General features: G+C 40.2%; 1 protein-coding gene across 1 annotated transcript in view; it reads left to right on the forward strand.

Moving 5' to 3' along the window:
* dner (delta/notch-like EGF repeat containing) overlaps positions 1–15,083 on the forward strand; it is a 73,343-nt gene that overhangs the window by 55,532 nt on the left and 2,728 nt on the right. Inside the window, exons 8-11 of the mRNA XM_063493965.1 lie at positions 8,208–8,441; positions 13,001–13,123; positions 13,218–13,331; positions 13,501–13,632. Of these exons, the coding sequence (XP_063350035.1) occupies positions 8,208–8,441; positions 13,001–13,123; positions 13,218–13,331; positions 13,501–13,632 (603 nt within the window). The remainder of the gene's footprint in view (positions 1–8,207; positions 8,442–13,000; positions 13,124–13,217; positions 13,332–13,500; positions 13,633–15,083) is intronic.

A 15,083-nucleotide genomic window follows, 5' to 3' on the forward strand; every position in this document is an offset into this window, starting at 1 on the left:
ATAGCCAGCTGGCGCTGTCTTGCACCTTCTAGCAGGCATCACTAAGTTGAAAAAAAGAGCAAATCAGAATGGCACTACATGCAAAGAGTCCATACAAACCTACATTTCCTTGGTGAAAGTTATCTGATTTCTGCCAACTCCACCATTTCCACACAGATTTTAGTTGCTCTTTCAAACTGGAAACACTCCACCTATGTCTTTGCAGTAACGCTGCACAGTTAAATGAATTGACAACAGCATACTGAGCCTTCTAGCTGGGGGAAAAGTTTGCCTACTGGTAATATCAGTGGGAGCGATAACAGCTGATAACAACCATTTAATGGACCGATAACACTGGCTTTCCAGCTTTTCTTCTCTCTCTCTCTCTCTTTGGGAGCCAGTAGAGCAGAAATGCTCTACAATCCATGATAAATGAGACACTCTGTATTTATTATTTTTCTCCACTGGCAAAGAAATACAAGCAAAATTAAACAGCCAAATTGGCACATGCAGAGGATGGGTGTTCATGTTTTTAAATGCTGCTTAGAGCACAGATAGGATCTCTTCCCATATAAGTTTTCTTTCAGTGTCTGCACAGACACAAGCAGTAAAAGGATGGGAGGCATGACAACTCCAGTAGCTGTCATCAGAGATGCATCAGCTTTGGGATCAATAGGGCAACTACGACAACATGAGCTGCATTTGATTTGCTCGATTCGCCTCACAGGGAAACAAGATATTCTCATCCCTGTTTGTTTTTCCTACCGGCAGCACTTGACAAAAACAAATTTTCAGAGAGAATTTGAGCCAAGAAACAGCCAAACTGGTGTTTGAGATCTCTATCCACTGGTTTCTATTGGTTTTAACCCAGAGTTTATACTGCAATCAGCATCATGTTATCAAAAATATTGCTCCATTTTTCCAATCTATACCTGCTTTTCGACTCATAATAACACAAAGTATGTACTTAGTTCCAGCTGCAGCACTTTCTCTGATGTAGAAGTCATAGGGGTTCACTTGCAATTTTCAGTTTTAAGTATAGCACCAAATTGCAATAATACTTGCCGCAAGCAGGGGCGGATCTACTGTGATGGCATGGGGTGGCATGTCCCAACCTAAAAATAATCTCTTGCCACCCCTAGTGGCACTCTAGTTTTGCATATGACAATATTGTTTATTAAAATAACCTAGCATTAAGAGTTTGAGCCTCGCTACAATTAACATTGAATACATGAAAACATCGCCCACAGGTCGAAATAGATTTATTTTTTGTTTTAAGTAGCAACCGACCCTTGATTGTGCCAGAGTACATTTTAAATCAACACCATGGGCATTTCAGATCAACACAGGTGGTTGATTGTTACAGTCTGGAAATGAATGAACGTGTGTGTAATAACCCAATAACTCATGGAAAATGATGTTTACATTTTTGGAGAAAATGTTTTCATGATAGTGCAGGTTTCTGACTTTTTGTGTAAATTTAAGCTTTAATTATTTGTAATAAAAAGAGCGTTAGACGTGTTAGAAGAGTTAGACTTGTGTTTCTAACACGAGTTGTAACACATGTTGTGTAGCTTTCTGGATTTTAAACTTACTGGGCTACATGCTTATTTATTATATAGGCTAGGACAGTACATAAAATCAAAAATCACATTATTCATGTAACTGAAATGTTTAATTATTTGGGTTAAAGTCAATAAGAAAGTTACAGACTATGTTTATATGAAACATGTGTATACATGCTGCATTTTAACCATATATACATATACAGTCTGAAAGAAGGCCTCACACACATTATCAGTCTACAGCTGCCCAAGGAGCAAGGTCACCAGTGAGGAAAGGAATTCATAATCCACTGCTTTTATGAATGTTTTCTTAAGATTAATGCATATGCGTAAAGTAATGGCTTTGATTTCCATGCCACCCTAAGATCTGCCCCTGGCCTCAAGGTACCTTATATTGTAAGGTAAAGACTAATACAGAAAAAAACAACAATTGACAAGCTTTTGACAACTGTGTGAAAGAAAAACTCCCCTCTAACAGGAAGAAGCCTCCAGCAGAACCAGGTTCAGGGAGTGTCAGCCATGTGGGGCAACTGGTTGATGGTGAGGGGAGGGAGACAGGACAAAGGACACACTGTGGAAGAAAGCAAGAGATTAATAACCAATGATTAAGTGCAAAGTTGTGTATAAACACACAGAGAGTAAAAAGAGGTGAGTGAGTGTACTTAAAACCCAACGAGTAAAGACCTATTAACAACAAAATCCATCAGTGACTATTAGGATGTGTGCTTCTGGAGCCGCCTTAGAGAGATTAATCCAGAAGCCAAAGAAACAAAAAAGGGTGAAATTTGTACTAAACAGCCGTGAACTTCATTAGATACCAAGTTAGTTTAGTTTGGAGCCTGGGCTGGAACAAAAAAATAGACCTGTTTTACCATATATGTACCACATAATTTTAAAACTGCCCCCATCTGACAACACACACTCTCTGCAGGTAGACAGTCTGCAGCTGCCAACAGACTGCCAACATGCTGCCGCTGCTGAACCATAATTTCTCCTGAAAACAGAGACTTCCAAAAACTCTATCGTCCCTATTTTATTGCTATATTTTAGCGTGTTTAAATTTGTGTGGTCAGAAGCAGAGAGTTTAATAAACAATGAACCAGGTGTCCAGGTTTGCAGCCTGACTGGGTCTTACTAAGTGTCCTTACCTACCTGCTTCATCATGTCCCTGTCACATGATCATAAAGAAAAAACAAATCTTCAATCCTGACTGGCGGATAACAAATTGTAGACTGTGGATCGTGACAGAAATCATGCCTAATTTACAGGGAATGTCTTAGGTTGTTTTTTGTGCATGTTAGTATCAGTTGGAGATTTATTATCTGGACAGAAATTGCAAACTTTTCAAATGTTTTGAAATGAAAACCTAATTGTTTGGACGTAGCCTTGTTTTAAGACAGACTTTGAGAAGAAGAATGCAGGAAATTTAACTTTGATCCAAAGTGCTGGAAAAGTCAAACCTGTAGGTCTCATGTTTAATCTGAATTTCACGGATATGTGTAAGTAGGCCATGTTTCGCACTCTGAATCCTCAACAGAGACAACCACCGTCATATTAACTTCTTCTCACTTACACACACCGACAGAAAAGTGTGAAGTGTGAACGCCAGCACTGTGGCTGCCTCCAGCCAAAAGTAGAAGGGTGGAGGAGTGAGCAGGCTAGCTAAATTTATACCGTTAACTCCTGGCAGTTTGAATGCTGGCAGCAGGAATGAACAGACTCCTCTCTGTCAGCTGGGACCTATGTCACAGTGTAGTTGTGCCTCTTTAGATAAATGTATGTGTTACCGAAAAAATAAAAGCTGAACCAGACAAAGAGAGAAATGAAGCTCAAGTTCTTAAATGGAGCTAATATGTTAAATATGAAGGAAAGCGGGGGATTAAACCACAGCGGAACAAATGCAAATCAGGAAATTAAATTTATGTGTGTGTTCGGTATCAGCGGCGCTTTTGGAACTGTATGAGAGGAACAGGGAAAGGAAGATGAGATGAGGGGGCTTGGAAGAAGTCAGAAGACCAAAGAAAGGAAGGGATGAAGCAGAAAGAGAAGAAGGCAGCAAAGGGAAGAAGAGCTGTGGTGATATTTTCCCTGCCTGCTCCTGATTGCTCCTGTCCTCTCTGCTGAATGATAAATGTCCTGCTCACACGGTGAAATAAAGTCTTGCAGATCAATGGATGCTTCAGAGAGATCTCTTCATTAGTTCAATTGAGTGTGCACTCTGGTGCAGTCAGCACAGGGAGTTACTACGCTGTGAATCAGAGGACCAAGACATACAAAGAAAAGGTATGTGCGTGGAGACTGTGTCTTTCTGCTCTCTGCAGCACAATGGTGGTTCTCATGGGAGGTGAACACAGAGGAGGAGGAGGAGGAGAAGGGGTGACGGGAGGAGGTTATTTTTAGAATCGGAAGATAGGTGAAAGAGGCAGAGGCTCACAAGATAATGAGAGGAGGCGAAGAAGAAACACGCGAGGCACATCAGCAAATGAGATCATGGATGTGCACAGGACAAAGCCCGCATACAAACACGGAGGAGCATGACGGAAACAGACTCAGCCCCCTCCAGAGATGCTGGTGTAGCATTATAGATGTCCCTGTCAACACAATATTTCGGTGTGTGTTAAGGTGCTGTCACTCTGTCTTTTGGTGACCTGACTAAGGAAGAGGGACTGATAAAAGAACATTTTGAGTCAAACCATTTGCTCTCTCTTTCTTTTTGAGGATATTATACAAGCCATTAATGAGGCTTCAAGGTGTAATTTAGCATTTTTCTGAATATGCTGAATTGCTTCTTTGAGGGCAAGTTACTTTGAAAAAGTAATTAATTATAGTTACTAGTTACTTCTTCAAAAAGGTAACCGAGTTAGTAACTGAGTTACAAGATTCTAAAAGTAATTAATAACTTGAAAAAGTAACTATTGCGTTACTTTAAAAAAATGTTTAACCCTCTGGGGTCCAGGGTATAATTGGCCATTTTTAACTACTTTTGATGTTTCCTCTACATTTCACCTTTAAAAACAGTTTATTTGCCTTGTTTGGTATCATTCTTTTCAGCACAACCTCACGTGTCTGAATTTACAGTTATATTTTCATTTTGACATACTGTATTAACACAATTGATCTAAAATCAGACAAAAAACATAAAATCCGAGTAAAGAAGGTTATATTTTTTACTGTAACAACCACAAACATGTTTAATGAATCATATTTCATAACTTTAAATGCAAATATAAATTGTCACTTTTAAAATCATATGCAGACGTTTTGCACAACAAAGTTATTTGTAGCCATTCACCTTTTACCCATTTTTTAATTACCATTTCAAATTATTTACAGAACAATCAGCTGTTCTGCATTAAATAAGATGCCACACAAATTATTTGTGCCACTCCAAAAAAATAATTTCTGTCCACTATAAAGGAGAACATCACAGCCTGATACCTGCAGGTCTGACAGCAGCAGGTGTATCACCCCTTTTGTCAGACCCAATATAAACCTTTTCTACCTGGAGACAGCAGTCACCTCATTGTTCTGACACACAACACAAAACTATCCACAACACTACACACTACACAAGACAACACATTAACTACACACTCCAAACACGCTGAGCGTCACAAATCTCTCACATCTCAAAACTCTCTCTCTCTCTTTTTCTGCTCTCTCTCTCTCTCTCACCGTCATGCCTAAATCTTCCCCCTCTTCCTAAACAACCAAATGTCATGTTGCCATATCATTTTTTTTTTGATTGGTCGACATGGTGCATTTTTCCACCAACATGAATGGGCTGTTTTTTGTTTTGTTTTATTATTTTTTGGTCATAAGCAGAGAGTGCTTGGTAGCGCTGTCCTTAGACAGTAAACGTGACGAAACTATTGAGAAAAAAACGCTGCCTATATATTGTTTATCATGACTCTGGTTTTATGAGGCCTATCAACACAATTTAAAAACTGGTATATATCACCTTATTGGTTTGTCATCTTGAAGTGGTCGTGTGATTGGCTTACCACGACTACTTTATTCTTCCTCAGTCAAACAGCAGCTCACATGCGATTGTTTTGCCCCCTTAGCTCCAGGTGTCGTGCCAAAAAGTGATTGTCGGGCAGAAAGTGATTGCCGCCCGCGGGAGAGCGCTATCGATTACTTACATAGTCAGCTACTTCCATGCAACTGATATAAGGTGCAGCAACCTGAAGACAGCTTCAACCGTCTGTTTGTTTAAAAATAGTAGCGCGACCGCACCACATTTTCTTGTTAGTAACGGTAACGGCATTGTAACGATAGAAATAGTAATTAGTTAGATAACTCGTTACTGAAAAAAGTAACGCCGTTATTCCCATCACTGTTGAGGACTGATTCTGCAGTATCAAAACTGTTTTCTATTGATCATTGCATACAGGTGCTGTTTCTTTTTTCAGTCACATTGAGTAGATACAGTTAAATTATTGCATTCTAATTTACACTCACTGGTCACTTTATTAGGTGCACATTTTCAGGTGGTCATTAATGCAAATATCTAATCATAAAATCACATTGCACCAGCTCAATGTGTTTAGGCATTTAGACATGGTCGAGACGACCTGCTGGAGTTCAAACTGCTGATCTACTGGGATTTTCACACGCAACCATTTACAATTTACAATGAGAGAAAAAAAGAGACATAAAAGAGAAAATATCTATTTAGCAGCGGTTCTCTGGGAGAAAATGTCAGAGGCCAGGAGAATGGCCATACTGCTATAAGTTGATAGGAAGGCAACATTAACTAAAAAAAAAAACAATCTATACAACCAGTGTATGCAGAAGAGTGTCTTTGAATGTGCATCATGTCAAACCTTGAAGCGGTTGGCCTGCACCAGCAGAAGACCACACCAGCTAACAACAGGAAACTGAGGCTACAATTCACACAGGCTGAGAACATTGGAAAAATGTTGGTGTGATAGAGTCTTAATTTCTGCTTTAACCCTCAAAGTGTAGGGTCAGAATTTAGCATACACAACATGAACACATAGATCCTGCCTTGTATCAAAGGTTCAGGTGTAATAGTGTGCTGGATACTTTCTTGGCACAGTTTGGACCCCTTCGTTCCAACTGACCATGGTTTAAATATCACAGCCTACCTGAATTTTGTTGCTGACCATGTCCATTCCTTTATAACGACAGTATACCCATCTACTGATGGCTGCTTCCAGCAGGAAAACTCACCATATCAGAAAGCTCAAATAATCTCAGTCTGGTTTCTTGAACATGACAATGAGTTCACTATACTTAGATGGTCTCTACAGTCACCAGATCTCAATCCAATAGAGCACCCATGGGGTGTGGTGGAATGGGAGATTAGCATCATGGATATGCAACCGAAAAATCAGCATCAAGCGTGTGATGCTGTCATGTCAATATAAAATACACTGAAGGCACAATGGGCTCTTGTCAGGTACTAGCAAAGTGTACCAAACAAAGTGGCCAGTGAGTATATAAAGTCTGAATTAGTTTAACTTTCTCCTGAGCATTTTCTCTATTAGACTTACCACATATCATACAAATACTGCCCTTTGTTTGTTCCGTTTGAAGAGTGTTAGCTTAGCTTAGCAGAAAGCTAGCACTGGAAAACGGCTAGCGTAAATCCCTCCAACCACTGCGACACACTGCCATTGAAAAAAGTTTGATCTTTTTTACTGAAATATTAAAAACATAGTTTTACACTGACAGAGTTGTGTTACAAAAGAATTCGACTTTAAAACATTAAAAGCACATATAGAATTCAAACTAGTTTTTCTACATATCTGACGTTTAATGTGTTCTTAATTTATGATGTATTCAGTGGCGCAAATAAACAGGACCTGGCTTTGTGTTTCCTCCATGTGTAGTTTTAAAGGTAAATTGACTGTTTACTGACTTTAGCTTCACTCCTTCTTTTGTCAAAAAAGTAATCCAGTGTAACTTTTCTTCTGAGTAAATAATAGCATGTAATCGTAAACTGCGCGCACTTAAATTATATAACCATACGTACCAAATGCACAATTTAAGAAGTGGAAATAACTGCGTCAGAAAAATGCTTTTAAGTCTAAAACATTACAGGAGTATAATATAACCAGGGCTGTTTAACGCACTCCTGCATTACTTACTGTGGTTTTCTTGCATGATAAATGTCTTTATTTATTTATTTATTGCTTTAGGGAAAGCATTTGACTTCATCCTATTGTCCTGCTCTGTACATATTTTTGGTTGCTGGTGCTTTGTCATCATATTTAATACACTGTATGCAGCATGAATAATTGAAGCACATCCCTTTAGTTAGTGGTTATAAATGCAATAAAGTTCACTCAAAGAAAATAAAAACAAAACTTATGATCCCCTTAAACTCTAGAGGACTTTCTTTTATCCCATTAACATTTTTCTGCAAAGTTCCATTTGCATTAGGAAGCGGCTTCAGTGGGCAGTTGAGTGGGTGCAATTTTATGCCAAAGTAGATGCCACATATTGGATTGCACCACCTGCCTTGCATAAACACAACCCCTGCTGTGTCACCCACTGTTGAAAGCAGGTTCATCTGAATCCCAAAGCTTTCCCTTCAAAACTAACAATTTACCAGTAATAGCGCAGCTGTATGCTTTAAGCCTCTCCTTCCAGCAAATTAAGGATATTTGCTCCCTCTCTGCCCTCTCACAGGTTACCAGGGTGCTACATGTGAGCAGAAGGTGGACCCGTGTGCCTCCAGCCCCTGTCACAATAACGGGACATGCTACGCCCAGGGCCCCGGCCCCCTGGGGTTTGGATGTAGCTGCACAGCAGGGTTCACAGGGCCCACCTGCGCCCAGCTGGTGGACTTCTGTGCCCTGAACCCCTGCGCTCACGGGGTCTGCCGCAGCGTGGGAAACAGCTACAGGTGTCTTTGCGTGCCAGGTAAGCTTATAGTTAACATAAAAGGGCTCGGTCTACTTAACTTAAAAGAGTTTGCAAATGACATCTTTGAATCCTCAGACAGTTTTACTTGTTATGTGAGGAGTGGAGGTAATTCTTTTAAATGATCTGATTAAAAATTAAACCAAATCAGCTACAAAGGCTGAATTAAACTGCACTAGAAATATAATAGGCTGATTCATACAAGTTGAAAAGTTGAAACTCTGTTTACTTAAAAGCCTGAAACCTCTGAGAGTGGAGAGTGGGGAGTAGAGTGAAGCTGGATTTTTTATTTTTAAATAAAACTATATGTCCACTGAGTTCCTGGACCGATGAGATTTTGACTGATGTCACTGAGAAATTCACATTTTAAGAGCCTTCATGAAACCTCTTGAATCCTTACTTTGATCAATCTCTGCTCTGTATCTGGATTTACCACCAGCACAATAAACTTTGTAATAAGTAAAAGGATGGTGACTTGTAGTCCTGTCTTAGACTCAGGTGTGTTTAAATGTCATCTGGCCCAACGATGAGTGTTTTTTAGACGATAGCACGGTGCTGCTGGTGCTGAGACCTCAGTGATTAAATCAATTGAGTGGAATGATGACTTGTCATTATCTATTGTCTTGCAATTACCTTGCTAGGATGGAGAAAATGATGACTTTCCCAATGGCCCATCAACATAATTTGACACTTTGCCCCTGCTTCTCACTGTTTATACACACTGTCAGTCAAATGTACAGAGGAGTAACCATCTCAGTGTCATATTTTATGCTCCCATTCACGCTGCTTTCACACGGCTAATCTAGTTCCTGTCTCTTTGGAAGAATGGCAGAAAGCAATTAGAGCTTAAAGTGGATCTATTTGGAGCTGATTTCCTGCTCCATATATATGATTCACAGACCTACACTGTGACTAGGAGCAGCTCGTCACTCTGTCTGAAACACGCTGTTTTAGCTCTTCTTCCTTTAAGTTTACTTTATTCTGATTGGCTGCCCCTCACAAATAAAAGGTGTAAACAGCAGGTAGGTGGGGCTTCTGTATCTGAGGCGACCATTTTAACTAAATCACCTCTGTTTGATTCACACTGATTCAAGAGTAGAAAAATAAAACAGTTGAAAACAAGAGTTTAGGTAGTCTGGAGATTTCTGCCTGTACATACACTGACCTCAATATTTGAGATTTTAGCCCTATTAATGTTAGAATCCATTGTTGTAACAAAATATGTCTGCCACAAAATAAGGCAGAGCAAATGGTCCACTTTGGCCCTTTAAAGGCTAAACCCTGAAATAATCGCCAGAAAATTGTATTTTGTGACACTGAAACTTCTGACATGTTTTTTTCATTAATTTAATATGAATTTGAATATATGACTTTTAATTCCTATTATATTTGCCACATTCATTTTTGCAGCATATTTATTGCTTAAAAATGTAGTGTGGAATTTATTTATTTTAATAAATACATATAAATCACACTGATAATGTAGAAGTCTCAAAAACTCACAGAAACTGTGTGCGTGCATCAAATATGATACATTAGACATTAGGGGCTAAGATTATGTTTGTTTTCTTATGTTAATGTCATTTTTTGTGAAAGCTCCTGACATTTCAGTACAAAGAGTTTTAAAATGTACATTTTGGTGTCTTTTTTTAAATTCCTGAAGCAAAGCAGTATCATGTTTGAGCAGCAAGACTTGGATTTATAATAATGCCTTCTTATTTCATGTTCTTCCTTTTTATTCAAACGGCTCTTACTGTGTTCTGAGGCAGAGCGGGCGCCCACTTCTTTTCAATTATTGCGACACCACCTGCATATTTTTCTATTTTTCCTAACGTTGCGTTACTTTCACGTGTTCTTTTCTTCTGCTTGTCCTTTTGTCCTTTCTCATCTTCATCCTGTAACATTTACCACACCTCATTTCCCTCTTATCCTCTGTTGTCTGGTTGCCATGGAGAAGCTCTGTGTGTGTGTGTGTGTGTGTGTGTGTGTGTGTGTGTGTGTACGGGTTCGTACTATCCTGGTGGGGACCAAAATCTGACTTTTACTATCCTGGTGGGGACTTTCTGCACCGTGGGGACCAAAATCCAGGTCCCCTCGGGGTTGAAAGCAATTTTCACACTCAAAATGCGGTTTTACTGTCAGGGTTACAATTAGGTTATGGTTAGGTTTAGGGTAAGGGTTAGGGTTAGGCATTCATTTTTAATGGTTAGGGTTAGGGTAAGGGGCTAGGGAAAGCATTATGTCAATGGGATGTCCCCACGAGGATAGCAAACCAGACATGTGTGTGTGTGTGTGGCTCCCAGTCTGTCGTCTGTGTTTGTGTTTTGTAGCTGAACAGATGCTGCCATCCAATCAAATGCCTCTGCTCCCTCTGTAATGGGACTGGTGAAATTGGTAATTTGTAATTAGCATCCCAAGCATCACACACACACACACACACACACAGATACACACACAGTGCAGTGTTTTGGACCAAAACGATCTTTTCTCCCCCTCATCAGAATGTCAGTTGCTTGCGGCATGTTTATGTGTCTGCATTAAAGTTTTAATTTCAGTGTGTGTGTCTGTGTGTGTGAGCCCACAAATGCAGCAGTGTGACCGTCTCCATGGTGTCGGTGTGCGGATGTGTGGGGTTGTGTAAATGCCTGCTGGCTGTTTGAAAGAAAGCTTCTGGGGAGCTGATATGTTGAAGGATCTGTCCTCCTGTTTCCTGTAATCCTGCTCACATGAGAGGCTGCCAGCCCACAGAAAGCAGGCAGAGTCTTGGAAAGGCACTTGACATTTCACTGACATTTCACAGAGAGGGCCCTGGAGGTTCTAACTGGGCTCCTCATTAATTGCTCTTCTCTCTTTTCCCCAAACACACGTTAGCTGTAGCCCGAGGAGGGCTTGTTGATGCTTCAGTCAGTACTTGGACCCAGCCGAAAGATGCAGTCAAAGTTGGAGACGAGATAATGAAAACACTCGATCTGCATCTGCTGTAGCCACAAAATCGAAGTGCAAGTTACACAAGACCAATAACGGCACACCGTCCTATATGAAAAGCACAAAACACACAGCTGAAGAGGCACTGATGCTCTGACGCGCTGACCATGTTAATGCTGGTCTCAGTACACAGCTGCCATCCTATGGAAAACACGGTGCACTGCATGTCATTTGACCTTATGGCCGATCAGCTCAGAGGCAAAATACTACATTTAATATGCTCTCATACCCCTGTTGGCTAATTTATAAATCCCTGTAAAGAAATACAGAGGCACATACGGTGGTCCAGTTGTTAAACTCCTAATGATATTGTATTTGTGTATCCTATAGTAAGAGGTTCAGTCAGGTAAACACTGTGAGCTTCTAGTATTGATGGCAGTAGGTTTCAATGCTGGTGTCAAGTGCGACTTAAAAGGTCACAGATTAAAATATTTTTAATCTGCTCAGAGCACTGAGAGCAAGAACAGTGACCGAGGAAGGGCGCGTGAGGAAATTGCTTCATAGTGCCACAAGATGAATGTTACGGGTTGTTTGATAGGCTGTCGCTGTGTGAACTGTTTTTGAGGCGCTATTACAAGGACCCTCTGCTCAGCTTTAACTAGTGCTGGGGTCGTTACTGAAAGGAAATCACGTGTTACATATTACGTGCTACTATAATGAAATGTAATGCATCACTTGACATAATTACTCCCTGAAGAAATTAATTTGTTACAATAGAGCCCGACTGATGTGGGATTTATAAGGCCAATAAGGATACCAATATTCAGTGATTTTAAAATCCAATACGTCAGCCAATTTTTTTTTTTTAATTTTTAGGCACACGAAACATCTATGATGGAAAAAATTCCAGGAGAGTGAAAAAATGGTCTAATTTGAGCTTTCTACTACTATTAATTTCCTTATTTTTGTGAAGTGTGGGGGGATTCAAGCCTTTTGCGATCAGTTTCCTGTGGAATTGAAATAGCCGTATCTAGAGATCTACTTAAGATGTCATTCAGTATTTCTAATCCAAACATCTGCTACCATGGAATTTCTAAAGTGTTGCTCAAGTTCAAAATAAAACTTTGAGAGCTTGGAAAATTTTGTAGTGTGACCCACAATACCATATTTGAAGGCCTTTAGAAAGAACAGCATGAAGCTACTCAAATGTACATGTATGGTCTTAATGATATTAGAGCCTGAAAACTAAATAAAAAACATTTTCATGCATGTTCACAGTGATGCTACAAAGAAAATCAGGGAAATCAATTTGTAGGTATTTGAAGAACCTTTTCGATGTAACTGTAGTAATGTAGTAGCTATAATGTAATTACTTGACTTAGTATAGTAATGTGTTACATTACTGCTTTACAGCCGGCTCTGGTTATAATGATCTTCATCGAGTCTCCTGCTTCCACCTCCTGCAATAATGATCATGTTTTACCATTACTGTGTTTCACTGCAGAAGGATACACACTTTCTGTCTCTTTGTCTCACATAAACACTCACCTTGCAACAAAACCCTTTGTTATTACATAATCATTCATAAAGACTGTGATTTTAGTCTGAACTGTATGAATCTGTGTCCTGTTAAGGCTACCATGGCTTGTACTGTGAGGAGGAGTACAATGAGTGTCTGTCTGCCCCTTGCCAAAACTACGCCACCTGTAGGGATCTCATCAATGCCTATGAGTGTGTCTGCACACCCCAGTTTGAAGGTATGTGTGTGTGAGTGTATCCGAATATGTTTTAGAGTGCTAAAAGTGCTGCCTGGTGAATTATTTAAAGCTCTTTTTGTATGTGTGCATGCAGGCAGGCACTGTGAAATCTACAAGGACCCATGTCTGAAGATGCGCTGCCAGAACGGAGGCCGCTGTGAAAGTGCGGGACTTAATGCTTCCTGTTCCTGCCCGCCTGGATACCTGGGTGAGCACAGCCTGACGACCAGCTGCGTGTTTCTGTGATTATGGCTGGTGATGAAGATGAATGTAGCTGCGTGGAAAATGAAGTCAGGCTGTGATCCATCAGCCTCACTTTGAGCTGTTGACGTTATTGCTATAAAAGTCATTTAATGCCACCTTACCTGTCTGCTCAGGGGAAAAATGTGAGGTCGACGTCAATGAGTGCGACAGCAACCCTTGTCACCACGGAGGCACGTGCATCGACCAATCAAATGGCTTCACCTGTCACTGTCCACCTGGGTGGGTGGGACCCAGCTGCGAGATCCGTAAGTCACCCTGTCAGAAAATATCTCATCAGATATTATTCTAAATAATAAAAGATGATTGGGCCGCATCTAGTACACACACACACACACACACACACACACACACACACACACACACACACACACACACACACACACACACACACACACAACGAGTTCCAGAGGCGGAATCTTATTGTCTTTAGTGGTCCTCTGACTTTTCCCTCTTGTGTCACTGTGAATGTAGTTCCTGGTTCCTGATAACTAACCCTTTGACCCATTGACTTTTCAGTGGGCACCATCGTCTGTGATATGATTTTCACACCTAAATGCAGGACGTGGGCAGGCTGAGAATAAAACAAGAGATTTTATTCTTTTTTAAAACTTCAAAAAAGAAACTAAAGATTTTAGAAACTAATGATACTCTTCGGTGTCCGTATATTTTCACATCTCTGTGGTAATGCTGGCATCACCTCCGTCATAATAGCAGAAAATTCTGCTGAAAAACCATAGACACAATCTGCCTTGCAAAGCAATCTATTGTGCCAGAGTGCATGGACACAGACCACATGTTTGACACCCCTGGACCCACGCAGCAAACTCTTAAATCAGTATGTGTCCGCTCTTTAACCTGTGTAGAAGCACATATACTGCTTGATAATGAGCCAAATGCTTCAAAGTTTTTCCCGATGACGTGATAAAGAAGTGACCTTCCTCCTCCAACCACAAACAGGAAGCTCACAGGCAGCATCAGTGTTTGTGTGACACTCACGAGGAGACCTCTGAGCAGGAAGGCTGCAGTCACACAGCTCTGCTTCTCCCTACTGTTCACTCTCACCAGCAACATTCACGCAGAAGAATTTATCATCACAAGAAGAAGGAGGCTCTTTTGAATTCAAGCTCCCAGATCAAAACAGCTCCTGCAGAACCTCCAAACTTGTTGGTGAAGATACTCTTGTCCTGTAGAACATCTCTGACCCCTGGAACAGAAACAGCGATGAAAAAAATCAATGTTTTATTACAATTAACTGTGCATAATTTTTCTGAGATTCCTTACCTTTCACAATGAAGAAAATAAAGCTGTTGGGACATGATCATCTGAGCTCCTCACACCGCCAAACCCACCATACCTTCCCCCTCCTACTGACGCCCCTCAATTCCTCGCATTTTCTATTTGTATTTCTTTCAAGTCTCGCTGTAAGAAAGATTAAATTAATGTAAGAAATCATTATTGGATATGTTTTTAACTCAAGTATAGGATACCAGATTTCAGTATAAAAAGGGAAATTGTACACTTAATGAAACTAAAAACATGAGCTTTGAAGAAAACCTGACGTGATGGAATATTTTTCCAAGTTTCAGTGAGGAAGAATAAGAAACAGTAAAACAATCCTCTGCAGTTTTTTGGTTGCAGACCTGTGTTATTGTCTGATGCAGCATACACTTCATAATATGGACTTTACTGCTTTGAT

The sequence above is a fragment of the Pelmatolapia mariae genome, linkage group LG14 (genome assembly GCF_036321145.2).
Source record: "Pelmatolapia mariae isolate MD_Pm_ZW linkage group LG14, Pm_UMD_F_2, whole genome shotgun sequence".
Classification (NCBI taxonomy): Eukaryota; Metazoa; Chordata; class Actinopteri; order Cichliformes; family Cichlidae; genus Pelmatolapia; species Pelmatolapia mariae.